The sequence below is a fragment of the Oppia nitens genome, unplaced genomic scaffold (genome assembly GCF_028296485.1).
Source record: "Oppia nitens isolate AA-2021 unplaced genomic scaffold, nextdenovo-longstitch-racon4-pilon3 scaffold5_pilon_pilon_pilon, whole genome shotgun sequence".
NCBI classification, from domain to species: domain Eukaryota; kingdom Metazoa; phylum Arthropoda; class Arachnida; order Sarcoptiformes; family Oppiidae; genus Oppia; species Oppia nitens.
This window is the reverse complement of record NW_026533243.1, coordinates 4,812,217-4,828,422: the sequence shown is the minus strand read 5'-3', so window position 1 is coordinate 4,828,422 and position 16,206 is coordinate 4,812,217. Positions and strand designations below refer to the sequence as shown.

General features: G+C 25.7%; 4 protein-coding genes across 4 annotated transcripts; 3 read left to right on the top strand and 1 right to left on the bottom strand.

Annotated features, from left to right (window-relative positions):
* Nucleotides 1-521: 521 nt before the first annotated feature.
* LOC128961557 (motile sperm domain-containing protein 2-like) lies at nt 522-5,565 on the top strand. The gene is made up of 2 exons (XM_054307806.1): nt 522-1,341; nt 5,554-5,565. The coding sequence occupies exons 1-2, from the start codon at nt 568-570 to the stop codon at nt 5,563-5,565; spliced, it is 786 nt and encodes a 261-aa protein (XP_054163781.1). The 5' UTR covers nt 522-567.
* A 1,731-nt stretch (nt 5,566-7,296) lies between these two features.
* On the top strand, nt 7,297-9,017 carry LOC128961555 (uncharacterized). Its single transcript, XM_054307805.1, has 2 exons — nt 7,297-8,060; nt 8,993-9,017. The coding sequence occupies exons 1-2, from the start codon at nt 7,324-7,326 to the stop codon at nt 9,015-9,017; spliced, it is 762 nt and encodes a 253-aa protein (XP_054163780.1). The 5' UTR covers nt 7,297-7,323.
* Nucleotides 9,018-9,164: 147 nt separating this feature from the next.
* On the top strand, nt 9,165-12,737 carry LOC128961387 (protein argonaute-1-like). The gene is made up of 6 exons (XM_054307621.1): nt 9,165-9,355; nt 9,406-9,662; nt 9,734-10,731; nt 10,789-11,292; nt 11,368-12,334; nt 12,393-12,737. Exons 1-6 carry the CDS (start codon nt 9,316-9,318, stop codon nt 12,711-12,713), a joined length of 3,087 nt encoding a protein of 1,028 aa, XP_054163596.1. The 5' UTR covers nt 9,165-9,315; the 3' UTR covers nt 12,714-12,737.
* A 476-nt stretch (nt 12,738-13,213) lies between these two features.
* On the bottom strand, nt 13,214-15,525 carry LOC128960931 (mannosyl-oligosaccharide glucosidase-like). Its single transcript, XM_054307100.1, has one exon. It carries the CDS (start codon nt 15,521-15,523, stop codon nt 13,304-13,306), a length of 2,220 nt encoding a protein of 739 aa, XP_054163075.1. The 5' UTR covers nt 15,524-15,525; the 3' UTR covers nt 13,214-13,303.
* Between the last annotated feature and the right edge of the window lie 681 nt (nt 15,526-16,206).

The window sequence follows — 16,206 nt, the reverse complement described above, 5'->3', positions numbered from 1 at the left end:
GTATTTAAGTTTTTATATGATTATAATTTATAAACTATATTATTACTATTATTATTATTGCATTTTTTAATTTTTTTGTGAATAGAATTGACTTAAAGATCCGGTTAAAGAGTCCTTGGATTAGGACTACTAATAATGAGTTAATACAATACTTTGTAATAATTTATATGATATTAAATGTTTAAGAGATGAGACAAATGTGAATTTAATTTGTTATTTTAATCAAATGTGTCCTTCAAATGATGTATAGACTGTAAAGTATATGAATCAATATATAATTATAATTTATACTGTGTTTTGTCAATTAAATTAATGACAACTAACTGACGTTGAGTTAAATTTTTAAGTACACTATATATTGTGTTTATTATAAAATGTTTTTAAAACAGATTTCTTATGTTTAATATTCATAAAACTATTGTCAAAATTAAAATAAACACATATTTATTGTAATAATGAGTGTGTAAATGTAATTTTGAGTTTTATACGATGTTTTTTATTTTTTTATTAATAACGGTTTACATTAAAAATTTAATTCAAAAACTGTTTTAATTAATTAATAAATTAATGTCGAATATGAGTGAAGATATATTTGCCTTAACCTGTATATCAAATCGTGAAGTTGTTGATGAAATTCGTAGCAAATTTTTAACAGAAATCAATAATAATAATGATTTGTATCATGAAATAGATGTGGAAAGGGTTATGACTGAGGACTGGCAGATAGAGAGGTTTGTATTGACCTATAAGTCCAAAGACGAAGCTTTTGAAAAGTTAATAAAAGCATTGCAATGGAAAAAGTCGTTTGGAGTTCACGATAGAGATCACACATACTTTCCCAAAGAGTTGCTTCTCATCGCTGGTTATGAAAAGTTCAGCCGTGATAGAGACGGACGGGTAGTCAAGTGGGGTATTGGCAAACATTACAAAAAAATATCCGAATTTAATACATTGTTTCAACAATTTTTTGTCTACACGTTTGAATCGCTTGACAGGGCGTCTGGCAATAAGGGGTTTGTTAGTGTCAATGGTAATGAGGGCACTGGGCTTAGCAACACTGATATGACCATGGTCCATTTTGTACTTGAAATCATCAAATACTATCCATTGATAATGAATAAGACTATCAATGTAGACATGCCGTGGATTTTGAATGGATTGTATAAAATTGTCAAGAATTTAATGCCTAAAAGTTTTCAGGACAGTATGATTATCATAAAAAGGGAACAATTGACTCATTATTTGGATGTCCACGAGATTCCCATCACATTTGGTGGCAAACGTGATACGTGTTATGATTTAATTGATAAAATGCAATCACTAAGAGATTTGAAACACTTGGCAATTGATATGAATAATATCAACAATTTTTATAAAGTTTACAATTTTCTCGAAAATAAATCTAATTAAGTTTTTAAGATTTTATAATAATTACTAAATTGTATGTAAAATACATATATATGTATAAATTAACTATTTTTATAAAGTATTTTATTTGCAGTCCTTAAATCATATGTTTTGTCTGTCAAATAATAATATTATAATAAAATATATATTACAAGTATATTTATATTTATTATATTTACATTATATTTATGTGTTAACTGCTAAAATATAATATCAGTATTATAATTAGTGAATCAAAATATATTTAATTAAATATAATACATATTTTGGTGATAAATAAATAAGAAATATTTAATTAAATATTTTGTGTTTTTAGTAAATATAATTAAATATTAAAAATAGATTATAAAGTACTAAATACTGTAAAGTTTTTGCCTAAAGTTATAGTTTTTAACGAACAGTAAATATACGAATAACTCTATGATATAAAAATTAGCAAAAATATTAGGAAAAACAGCATTAGTTGTGTTAAACACAGGGTTGGAAAAATACAAGGTTTTCAATTTTGGCTATGTAAAATACAGTAAAATACAGTAAAATACAGTAAAATACAGTAAAATACAGTAAAATACAGTAAAATACAGTAAAATACAGTAAAATACAGTAAAATACAGTAAAATACAGTAAAATACAGTAAAATACAGTAAAATACAGTAAAATACAGTAAAATACAGTAAAATACAGTAAAATACAGTAAAATACAGTAAAATACAGTAAAATACAGTAAAATACAGTAAAATAAAAAATACAGTAAAATACAGTACAAAAATACAGAAATACAGTAAAATACAGTAAAATACAGTAAAATACAGTAAAATACAGTAAAATACAGTAAAATACAGTAAAATACAGTAAAATACAGTAAAATACAGTAAAATACAGTAAAATACAGTAAAATACAGTAAAATACAGTAAAATACAGTAAAATACAGTAAAATACAGTAAAATACAGTAAAATACAGTAAAATACAGTAAAATACAGTAAAATACAGTAAAATACAGTAAAATACAGTAAAATACAGTAAAATACAGTAAAATACAGTAAAATACAGTAAAATACAGTAAAATACAGTAAAATACAGTAAAATACAGTAAAATACAGTAAAATACAGTAAAATACAGTAAAATACAGTAAAATACAGTAAAATACAGTAAAATACAGTAAAATACAGTAAAATACAGTAAAATACAGTAAAATACAGTAAAATACAGTAAAATACAGTAAAATACAGTAAAATACAGTAAAATACAGTAAAATACAGTAAAATACAGTATAAAATACAGTAAAATACAGTAAAATACAGTAAAATACAGTAAAATACAGTAAAATACAGTAAAATACAGTAAAATACAGTAAAATACAGTAAAATACAGTAAAATACAGTAAAATACAGTAAAATACAGTAAAATACAGTAAAATACAGTAAAATACAGTAAAATACAGTAAAATACAGTAAAATACAGTAAAATACAGTAAAATACAGTAAAATACAGTAAAATACAGTAAAATACAGTAAAATACAGTAAAATACAGTAAAATACAGTAAAATACAGTAAAATACAGTAAAATACAGTAAAATACAGTAAAATACAGTAAAATACAGTAAAATACAGTAAAATACAGTAAAATACAGTAAAATACAGTAAAATACAGTAAAATACAGTAAAATACAGTAAAATACAGTAAAATACAGTAAAGTAAAATACAGTAAAATACAGTAAAATACAGTAAAATACAGTAAAATACAGTAAAATACAGTAAAATACAGTAAAATACAGTAAAATACAGTAAAATACAGTAAAATACAGTAAAATACAGTAAAATACAGTAAAATACAGTAAAATACAGTAAAATACAGTAAAATACAGTAAAATACAGTAAAATACAGTAAAATACAGTAAAATACAGTAAAATACAGTAAAATACAGTAAAATACAGTAAAATACAGTAAAATACAGTAAAATACAGTAAAATACAGTAAAATACAGTAAAATACAGTAAAATACAGTAAAATACAGTAAAATACAGTAAAATACAGTAAAATACAGTAAAATACAGTAAAATACAGTAAAATACAGTAAAATACAGTAAAATACAGTAAAATACAGTAAAATACAGTAAAATACAGTAAAATACAGTAAAATACAAAAATACAGTAAAATACAGTAAAATACAGTAAAATACAGTAAAATACAGTAAAATACAGTAAAATACAGTAAAATACAGTAAAATACAGTAAAATACAGTAAAATACAGTAAAATACAGTAAAATACAGTAAAATACAGTAAAATACAGTAAAATACAGTAAAATACAGTAAAATACAGTAAAATACAGTAAAATACAGTAAAATACAGTAAAATACAGTAAAATACAGTAAAATACAGTAAAATACAGTAAAATACAGTAAAATACAGTAAAATACAGTAAAATACAGTAAAATACAGTAAAATACAGTAAAATACAGTAAAATACAGTAAAATACAGTAAAATACAGTAAAATACAGTAAAATACAGTAAAATACAGTAAAATACAGTAAAATACAGTAAAATACAGTAAAATACAGTAAAATACAGTAAAATACAGTAAAATACAGTAAAATACAGTAAAATACAGTAAAATACAGTAAAATACAGTAAAATACAGTAAAATACAGTAAAATACAGTAAAATACAGTAAAATACAGTAAAATACAGTAAAATACAGTAAAATACAGTAAAATACAGTAAAATACAGTAAAATACAGTAAAATACAGTAAAATACAGTAAAATACAGTAAAATACAGTAAAATACAGTAAAATACAGTAAAATACAGTAAAATACAGTAAAATACAGTAAAATACAGTAAAATACAGTAAAATACAGTAAAATACAGTAAAATACAGTAAAATACAGTAAAATACAGTAAAATACAGTAAAATACAGTAAAATACAGTAAAATACAGTAAAATACAGTAAAATACAGTAAAATACAGTAAAATACAGTAAAATACAGTAAAATACAGTAAAATACAGTAAAATACAGTAAAATACAGTAAAATACAGTAAAATACAGTAAAATACAGTAAAATACAGTAAAATACAGTAAAATACAGTAAAATACAGTAAAATACAGTAAAATACAGTAAAATACAGTAAAATACAGTAAAATACAGTAAAATACAGTAAAATACAGTAAAATACAGTAAAATACAGTAAAATACAGTAAAATACAGTAAAATACAGTAAAATACAGTAAAATACAGTAAAATACAGTAAAATACAGTAAAATACAGTAAAATACAGTAAAATACAGTAAAATACAGTAAAATACAGTAAAATACAGTAAAATACAATGTACTGGATGTATTTTACAATAATAGAAAAATTACATTAACAATGATAAAATATTTATTTTTTATTAAAATTATTATTATTATTACATAATTTCAATATCGTTATTAGAATCGTTGTTTTCTAAAACTATTAAAATTAATATTAATTATTTTTATTAATATATTTCAAATCCAGAATTAAATTGAATAGCTAATTTCAAATTTTTTCAATATAAAATAATAATTATTATTACAAAACATGTGTTTATTTGTGAATTTTAGTATTTTTGTTACTAGATTGTTACTTGTTGTAAGCCAAAATTGTCATGTAATTTACATTGTATTATACTGTATAATACGCTTTGTATTATACATACACTTTGTCTCTGCCAACACTGGTTAAACATGTGAATGCAATCAATTAGTAAGAATTATATTATTCAGTATTAGTTATTAAGTTTGAAAATAAAATTAAGTCTATTTTTTACCTTTTCTTAATAAAAATATGATATCAATTTGTAATACTCTTATGCATTATTATTAATTGTAATTTAAATAGAAATTAGAATAAATTACAAATTGATTAGATATATATTTAACTAAATTTTTAAATATTAAGAAATTTTAAATATATATTTTACTAAAAAAATGACTATTTAAAAAAATAAAATAAATATTTTGGTAGTTTTTAGTAAATATTTTATTCATTATTTTCAATTTTTAAAAAAATATTTCTTGATGCACTAATTATAATACATAACTGATATAATGTAAGTCTTGTTATTTGTATATATAATTATTGATAATGACATTGATGTGGTAAATGATAGGTTGTTCCATGAAATAGGGTTGAGATGGCATAGTCTAAGTTGTCGGCTTTCGGGTACGACAACCCGGGATCGATACCCGGACGGACTACCTAATCATATTGGGATTTTTAACGCGAGGAAACAGATTATATGTGTACTCTGAACTGTCATATCGTTAATATCTACTCCTCTAACACATTGCACTTTCGATGGTTATGAGTGCTGTAACATAGTTGGGGTCTCAAAACACCGTGAATTCATATTATGTAAAAAAAGGGATACAAATCATAGATTTGGTTATTACGGTAATATATATATATTGAACAGTCAAATGATAATAACAATGTAAATATAAGATATTTAAAATCTACTAAAAAATACAGTATAAAATAAAATAAAAAATATTATAAAATTAATAATAAGTAGACATTGATTATTATTTAAAATAATATACAAATTATTTCCTTATAGACAACTCTTTTAAAAAAATATTGAATTATATGCAATAAAAATAAAGTTGCGTTTTTAATATAATTAATAAAATAAGTTTATTGTATTAATATTTTATCAAATTAAGATAATTATAAAGTAATTACTGTTATGCATAATATTCAATAATCTATAGATTATTTGTTAGTTGACATTTACTGTATATACTATATAGTATATAGCAAACTACAATATTACTATATTGTAAATAAAAAAATAATATTTTTTAATCAAATATTAACAACTAATTATAAAATATTTATTACTATACTTTATAGGTGTTACTTATAATATTAATAAAATAACAACTACACACAAAAATATATTATGAAAGTTAACACTTTCTAGCAATTATGTAAACAAAACAAATTAATAAAATGTAAAAGTTGTATAAAACAGTAGGATAAAATTGTAAAAATTATACAATTATTATTAAAACAAAATTTTCAATCAGATTTTTTTCTCTATTCATTTTCGTATAAAAGCATACAATGATTTCAAATAAGTTTTTATACGCATTAGTATTAAAATTCATTATTCATTATAAATAGCATTAAAACTAATTTTATTTATGATTAAAGCATTGATATATTATTTATATATAATTTTTAAAATTTAATTTACATTGAATAATTTACATTTTTAATTAATTTTTTGTTTGTTTATAAATGTCTACATAATTACTAGAAATAGTATTCACTTTCATAAAATAGTTTTGTGTGTAGTTTATTAAATTAATAAAAATTAACACATATGTGATAGACATTATCACAGATCCTCTCTCTAGTACTATAAATACCAAAGTCTATCTAAATATATAATTAGTATCTTAAAAGACTAATTAATTAAAGATAATTTCACATTCATTTTAAAGCCAAATAATAATTACTTTGTTTTCTTAAGAGTTAATAATAACAAATTGTATAAAATTTTAAATATTATATTATTTGAAAATACTAATAATATTTAATTTAATATTACTTTATATTAATATTGTTTAATGTAAAATTTGACTCAACTAAATAAATAATTGTTTACTTGAAATTTAAAAAAAGTTTTTTTGTGATTACTTCAAATTAGTGAAAGTCTATCTATCCCTCACTGATAGATATATGACACTACAATACTATTTAAATAAAAACATGTTATAAAATATAAAGTAATAAAATCTATTAAATATTCATTTGAAGTAAAATTTTTATTATCTTCGACTTAAGTGAAAACAATTATTTATTAAAATAATTGATAATTTAAATTACAATTTTTTTAAAACTGTTTTTTGGTATTGAGATTAATGCTAAAATGAGTGAAGCTATCTATGGATTGACTGATGTATCCAACAGAGCACCGGTAGATGAGATTCGTAAAAATTTTTTACTTGAAGTTAGCAATAGTCCTGATTTATATGACAAGATTGATGTGGAAAGGGTGAGTACAGAGGACTGGGAGATTGAAAGGTTCATATTATGTCATAAAAATATTGATAAAGCGTTTGAAGAATTAATAAAATCAATACAATGGAAGAAGTCTTATGGTCTTCACGATAGAGATCACACATATTTTCCTAAAGAGTTGGTCCATATATTTGGTTACGAAAAGTTCAGTCGTGATACAGATGGACGGGTAGTCGGTTGGATAGCGGGAAGTCGTTACAAAAAAATTGGTCAATTTTCTCCACTTATATATCAATATGGGTTTTATGTGGTGGAGATGATTGACAGAATGGCCGGTAATAAGGGATGGACTGTTGTGGCCGACCATCACGGGGCAGGTCTGGCAAATGTTGACATGAATTTGTTTTACATGGGATTAGAAGCATTGAAATATTATCCCATGGGTTTCAAATTGATGATAAACATAGACTTACCTTGGTTATTAAACTCTATCATCAAATTTTGTCTTACATTACTACCTAAAAGTTTGCACCAATCACTTGTCTTTATCAAACGCAACCAATTGACTAATTATATTAATATCAATGACATCCCTGTGCCGTATGGAGGGGTACGCGAAGTTACCTGTGAACTGACCCAACAAATGTTACCATTAAATGAATTAAAACATTTACAATTTGATGAAAAACAAATTGATATATTTTATAAAACATATAAAATATGATGTTATATATTATAATTTATAAAAAATTACTAAACAATATAATAAAAAGTTAATTTAACTATATGTTAATAAAACTAGCTTTTTATTCAATAAAATTTTTGATTAAAATTATTTATATGTAATAACATCATAATTATTATTTGTTTTATTATAATTAGTTATATTTTCCGATAAATTAGTATTTAAGATTATTTATATATAATATTTTTATTTTATAGTAAAATCTTATTGTATTTTAATTAAATTGTTAGAAATTTTCAATTTTGAACAATCATTTCAATACAAATTACATTTTTATTTTTTATATAAAATACTGCATAATATAGTCTTATTGTTTATTATTACTGTATTTATTTTATTTCTCAAAGTATTTTAATTAGTATTTAAATTATTAATTAAAAAACTTGAGTTTGTATTGTATTATAATTACAATTTTTATAGTAGTTTATGCTATTAATAATAGAAATACATATAAAAATGTCTATTAATTATAATTTTATTTAGAAATAAAAAGTTTTTTTTATTTTAAAATATATTATTTTATGTGTATTTGTTAAAAAATTTATCAAAAAATTATTAATTTTTTATAAATTATATAAATATCTTATTAAATTATAAAAGTAATAATTTTTACTATTATATTAAGCATATAATTCTGTATATTATTATAAGTAAAATAAATATTTAATAATTAAATTATTAGAAAAATATATCATTGAATATACAGTACAGTAGTATATGTGATATACTTTATGATTAAATACAGTATAAACTGTATTATTATTTATTACTAATTTGTTTAAAGCTATAAATATTTATGAACTTTGAATCAATAATCAAATTGTTATTTTAGCGCCAATTCATTAAACTATGACTAATATAATAATATTGAAATCAATTATTTAATAAATTAATTGAATATTATATAACAGTATCAATAGTACTGTACTGTAGAGTATTATAGACTACCTATAGATCAATACATATATTATTATTATTATTATAAACTTTGATAACATTACTAACAGTTGAATAAGTTTAGAGTCAATTATAATTGCAATCAATTGATTCAACTCTATATGTAATCTAATTTGACTATTGATGTCATGACTCATACAAACAGTTATTATATTTGATATTCAATTCAATGATCACATCTGACATCTGATCCAAACAATGCCACCAAAGGATAGAAAGATAGGATTAAAGAGTTCAGGTATTGTTGATTGCATTTCGTAAGTGTTTTACTATTATTTTGTTAATTAGACCAATCAAGTGGTCAACAACAACAACAACAACAACAACAAACAAGACGTGATGTACCGCAAGATTCAGATTTTCCCACTTTAGGACTGATATCACATTCAAGACAAACCGCTACAGACACTACTCAACCCATTGGGATGTCCGGACATTGGGGACAAACGACACCAACGATGACGAGTCAGCCAATGGACAGTTCGGGTTCCCGTCAAAGCAGTACAACCAGTGATAAATCAAAACAAACTAAAGACACAAAAAAGGTTTGTATTTATAAATTTAAGACTAATTCAAACTAATAAAAGATAACATTTTATGATATTTATTATTATAGACTAAAGACGAAGATTTGGCTAAAGAAATAAAAGAAAAGATGACTTTATCGCTACCAAAGCGAGAACACCAACCGTTTTCTAAGAGACCGGGAAAGCCATTGCCTAACAATTGGAAATCAGTTGCTTTGTTGGCCAACCATTTTGTCATAAGAGTTGGCAATAAAACTGCTTATCATTACGATATCAGTATAGAAAAAGAGCAAAAAGTTAATGAAAAAGACAAGAATTTGGTCGACAAGAATGTAGACGAGGCGGCGGCCGAACCTCTGAAGCAAAACAGGTTCGCACGGAAACTAAGTACTGCTCTAAATAGACGTATATTTGAACGTATGATTGAATTGTATTCTCAAACCGCTGGACAACACTTTTATGGTATGCGTTGCGTATACGACGGCCAGAAAAATATGTTTACTTCGCGGGAGATCAACGCTGCGGGAGATCCAGAACATCCACTTCTATTGATTGTTAATCTTATAGAAGGCAACAGAGAGACTATATTTAAAGTGTCGATTAATAGGACAGAAAAATTTGTGATTGATTTAAATATTCTGAATGAGTATAACAGCGGACGTCATAGGGATGATGAGGCCGTCAAACGCGCCATTTTGTTCATTAATATACTTATTAGACATAACTCTACCAATGATATGATACCTATTGGTCAATCAATTTTTGATCCCCGAGAACCTACTAAACCATTGAGCAAATATTTGGATTTGTCTTACGGTTTTTATAGTTCTCTTCGTAATCTTATGGCTGGTCCGACCTTAAACATTGACCGCTCAGCCGCCGCTTTCTTGAAACCAGATATTAAATTGATAATTGAATCAATATTGAAGAAACCACTGAAACAAATTCCTGGCGGATCTATAACTTCTACTCAAAGGATACAAATCAAGAAAGAGTTGAGTGGTCTTCAAGTAGAGGCCACACATATAAACTATGGGTTACCACGTTCTCCACGTTATCGCAAGTTTCGGATTATTGGCATTTCTAGGTTATTAGGTTTTCTTATTTAATTACCGATATATTAATAAAATTGGTTTATTATTAGATTGTCAGCAGCGGATCAAACCTTTGATTGGGAAGAAAAGAAAAATCAACCAAAAGTTAAAATTACAATTCAAAGTTACTTTAAGAAAAAATATGGAATAAATTTGAAATTTCCTCATTTGCCGTGTCTTGAAGCGGGAAATCCAAAAGATCCAAACAGATTGCCTATAGAAGTCTGTCAACTATTACCTAACCAAAGGGTTCGCCGTTCACTGACCAATGAAGAGCGATCTAATATGACTAGAATTTCTGGTCAAATGAATCCCGAAAAGCGTTTCCAGTTTGTGAAGAACTGCGCGGAACAACAATTTCATTCAAATGAAGAAATTGCGAGAAAGAATCGCAATTTTATGTCAGAGTTTTCAATTGATATCGAAAAAAATCTTCTCGAAGTCAACTCCAAAGTAATACCGGCGCCGACATTGAAATATAAAAACAACCGAACAGTTATACCGCGATCTGGTCAGTGGTCAATGAATAAATTGAATTTCTATAACCCTATAAAGTATGGTATTATATCTAAATTACTATTATTGTAATTATTAATTACTGTTTATTTTTAATATAATTTAATAATTAGTTTAGAAGAATGGATTATAATAAACATATCGATGAATGAAATTAATAGTTCAGAAATTGTTCGTTTCAGTAATGAATTGTGTTTTCAGGCGAAACAAATGGGAATGAATTTTAATAATTATAAAAGGATTGCTAATATCAATAATTACGATCCAATCAACACTTTTTCGGGAATCAAACAAAGAATCGAATCACAAGAATTTAAAGACTTACAAATGATTCTGTTTATAACACCGGCGAAGACATACCAATACAACGATGATATTTATTGTCAAATAAAATTGTTAGGCGATGTCCACAAAGGGTTGACCACACAGTGTGTTACTATCACTAGTATTATAGAACAAAGACATAAAATGAATGGCAATTGGAATCAAAGTTTTTTGATTAATTTGATTCTTAAGATTAATCCTAAATTGGGTGGAATTAATGTCACTCTAACTACTAATCAAATGTCATCATTATTTAGTCAGAGATCAGTAATGATTGTGGGCGCAGATGTCAATCATCCGGCGCCGGCAGATAAGGTTTCACTATCAATAGCAGCAGTTGTGGGTAGTTTTGACAATGAATTTACAAAATTTTATACAACTATATCAATGCAACCGAAATCAAGAGAAGAAATGATTAGAAATTTAGATCAAATGCTTTTGAAATTATTAAACAATTATAAGACAAAGAATAACAACTCATTGCCTCAATCTATAGTGTTCTATAGAGATGGTGTCAGTGAAGGACAGTTCCAACACGTGATTGACAACGAATACCCGCTTTTATTGAAAGCTTTTAAGAAAATGAATCCGTCTTATGAACCAAAACTGACATTTATTGTGGTCCAGAAACGACATCACACGAGGTTTATGGTTAAAGATACTCTAAGTAATGTTGAAGCGGGAACTATAGTTGACAATGGTGTCACTCATAAATATGATTATGACTTCTACCTATGTAGTCATAATGGACGTATTGTAGGCTTACAAATAAAACCGTAAAATAAAAAATATTAATTTCATAATTTATTAATAGGGAACCAGTCGTGCGGCTCATTACTATGTGTTGATCGATGAAAATGGATTTTCTACTGAAGACATGTGTAAAATGACTTATTACTTGTGCCACACATACCAGCGCTGTACTAAATCAGTGTCTATACCGGCACCGGTATATTACGCTGATTTGGCCGCATATCGGGCTAAAGTACACGCTATGGCACGACCTGATCAAAGTGATACCGCATCGACTGTTAGTAAACAAGGAGGAGGTGATGAAAAAAGGGATGCAATTAATATATACGAGGAGTACATTGAAGTCAATAACTCACAAAAGCAAAAATTATATTATATGTAACATTATGTCGATTATTATTATAAATGATAATTGGTTTTTATTTTAAAAATCATAATTTAATTTACCAAACAATACAATTTTAAGTTATAAAAAGTTACTATAAATATAGAGGTAAATCCATTTTATAGATTATTCATTGAAATAAATTTAATTATTAGTTAATTAGGTAATTATAGAAAAATGTTCACTCATTATATTTCAATAACTCTTAATTTTTGCTAATAATTTCACATCGTTTTTAATAAAATCTTTATCAATAAACCAATCACTATATGTGTCCAAAATGTGCGAACAATAGGATCCAATTACTTTAGTTGAATAGATTTGCAGTAAAATTAATTTTTAATTAAAGATCACATTGTTTAACATAAATTAATCAAATGAATACTCATTTTGTAGACTGATATTCAATAAAATAAAATCAATAAATAAATCTTAACACTAAAAACTATTAGTAATTTAATACTAACGGTATATAATATATATTGTATATATTGTATATAAAATTTAATTTATAATTTACAATTTTGAATTATATTTTTTTAATTTAATTGTATCGTAAGTCAAAGTTTTGTGAATAGAATTAATGTTTAGTAAGACTCAGTCATAATGAGTAGGACAACCCCTGACCACCCGACAAACGGGTGGGAGCACTGACCCGAACCCGATATATCATTATACTGTTCCCATATAAACCCAGTTTTCTCGTATTGATTAAACATATTTGTGATTATATTATTTCTGAGCTCTTTATATAAGTTTTGTGCTTTTAGTTGATTGGGACCCTTAAGACTGCCGTAATAGTGGAGAGATCGAAGTACCAGATAATTGATATTAATCCAAATGGGACCCCTCCAGTAGGGCGATCCCCACTGACTGTTCCACTTATTGTAGTAAAAACTTGTTTTAGACAATGAGCTCAATCCATATGGTGATCCCATTTGAGATGAGTTGCCAATTATATCTAAAACATGACCTAATCGTGTATTGTTGGGCTCTATTAGACCAAACATCAAAGGGAATAGATTGACATAACCTAATTGATCGCATGTCAACTGATATTTAGGTGGTGTCCATACTTTGCGTACATACTGTCCGGTCGAGTCTTTGACCAGCGAAACGTTTGTCGAGTGATATCCATAATCACAATAGGCTTTATCCGCTTCAGACCAATGAAGTGTCTCTAATAAGCCGTTGTCGGCCAATAAATCTGCTGTCGCTTTGTATTTGCTTTTCATGACTGTATCTCCAATTGCATCGGCTATACGTGTCATAACATCCGCTGCCAACCATATCCAACATCTCAAGTCTAAATGATATTCATCATCAGTGGGATGTGTAGCCCGTGGGTAGTCATCGAGACCAGAGGTTAAAGTTGAAGGATTCAATTCATGTATACTGTCTTGTGATCTGCCTCTCCATCTATATGTTGCCATTTTAGTGCCACTTTGAGATGTATTATACCAGTTAAACCATGAACTTAGTCGGGGGTATATCTCTTTCAGATATGACTTATCGATTTCATTGTTTTTCATCAGAGTATCAATGGTTAACAAGAATGACGGGGGATTGGCGTTCACATCTGTTTGAGTATTGAGTCCATGAAAGTTATCAATACTTTCGGCGCCAATTGTGATCTCGCGGGGTATCCATCCGTCGACATTCATAAGATTAAACCAAGACTTCATGATAGTAGTCGTCAATGAGCTGTTCCAGCGTTGGATGACTAGATTATGAAAACCTTCGTCCCATAAGAAAGGACGAGGAAATATGGGACGAGAGGGTACGGCTGATAGTATCTGTAATGGACCGTATGTTTTAGGTTGTGTCATACCGGGTGAGTTAACTGAAAGATTGCCATTAAAATAACCAATACTTCCAATCATTTCACTGAGTATTGACTTTCCAAATGCGATCTGACTTTCATTAAAACCTTTTGATTTTAATCGAAACTTTTTATCAAATTCTTCGTCAAAATTATATATTTTTTTCTTTAATTCACTTTCAAAATCCTCGTTATTTTGTATATCATTTAAATATGACTTTCCAGTACTAAAATCTGTTCTCACTTTAAACGATCCTTTGGAGACTACTTGATATGCAATGAGATGGGTATGGGTTGGAGTTATGCCCTGTTTTAAGCCATATATATCCGTCCCATTGATTGTCATTTTAGATAAATTACTTTTAATTGCTTTACTAATATCAATAATTGTTGCATTACTGACTAACTGTCCACCATATATTAATGCATTACTTTCAGCTTTTATATTAAGTGTAAAATTACCAATATATTGATTATAACCTTTTATATTAATAAAACTGGTATTAAAACCACTTATTGTGATATAATCCTTGTCTCTCATTAATGATATGTACATTACAACAGACATCGTCTCATCATTAATATTGTTTGCAGTGATTTTGTCGACTGACACCAAAGCTGACCAATTGTTAGCATTGGTATGTTTTACAAAACTTGTATTTAGTTTATAATTTTGATCGGTTATGGTTTGGAAACCAAAATCTTGAAAATTATGTGCTTTCCAGCCATAGATAATACCATCGTCCGGATGACAGGTGTGTCTCAACTGTAGATGTGATACATCGGACGCAGAATTTTTGAACCAAATTAAACCAATGGATGGAGAGTCGGGTTGTGTAGTCCTGAGACCGAAATAATACATTCCTCTAAATGTACCCCAAGTGTTGTAGGGAAGGATGGGCTCCATATGAAATCGGTGGTCAAATGGTATGTTCACATCTGTTGAATTGCAAGAAATTGATGCAAAACAACCAACAAATATCATTAAAATATGATTTATTAAATTCATTTTTTACAATTTATAATATTATATAGTAATATAACTATAATAAACTATAATAATATTAAACAATAGTTGATTATAGTTTAATAGTCTAAAAATATTGACAAACAAAAGCATTTAAATGAAATTTTTATGACAAGACACTTGAAAAATATTAAATGATAGCGAATTCAATACGACTTCAATAAACTCATTGATAAATTGATTAAATATAATATATCTTTATTGAACAAAATTTTTATTTTCAAAAATTATTATATTTATGTAATCAATATTACAGTTATTGTTAGTACAGTTCAATATGCATTATCTTTAAGTAAAGTAGTTATAAGTGTTTTCCATTAATGTAATAATTAAATTAAATATTTTCTATCAAAATTTAATTTTTACAAACTTTTATATATTACTTTTACATCTTAACAGTATTTTAATAGATAATTATTACATTGAAATTTTAAATAAATTATGAATGTTGTTTAAAATATTTCAAATAATAATAATAAATATTTTTCCAAATACTAAATTTTTAATAATAAATATTTTATTAAAACAAAATTAATTATTTTTCAATATATTATAACAAATAGTTTTAAATAAACAATTTTTGGATAATTTAAACTTTTTGAAATTTTTTTATATAATATATATATATATTATATATTTTG

Excerpts from the sequence above, each read along its gene's own strand:
- LOC128960931 (XM_054307100.1), bottom strand. The coding sequence starts at position 15,523 with ATGATATTTGTTGGTTGTTTTGCATCAATTTCTTGCAATTCAACAGAT.
- LOC128961387 (XM_054307621.1), top strand. The coding sequence starts at position 9,316 with ATGCCACCAAAGGATAGAAAGATAGGATTAAAGAGTTCAG. Across the intron at positions 9,356-9,405 it reads GATAGGATTAAAGAGTTCAG|ACCAATCAAGTGGTCAACAA; the intron begins GTATTGTTGATT and ends TTTGTTAATTAG. Across the intron at positions 9,663-9,733 it reads AAACTAAAGACACAAAAAAG|ACTAAAGACGAAGATTTGGC; the intron begins GTTTGTATTTAT and ends TTATTATTATAG.
- LOC128961557 (XM_054307806.1), top strand. The coding sequence starts at position 568 with ATGTCGAATATGAGTGAAGATATATTTGCCTTAACCTGTATATCAAAT.
- LOC128961555 (XM_054307805.1), top strand. The coding sequence starts at position 7,324 with ATGAGTGAAGCTATCTATGGATTGACTGATGTATCCAACAGAGCACCG. Across the intron at positions 8,061-8,992 it reads TGTGAACTGACCCAACAAAT|CGCCAATTCATTAAACTATG; the intron begins GTTACCATTAAA and ends TTGTTATTTTAG.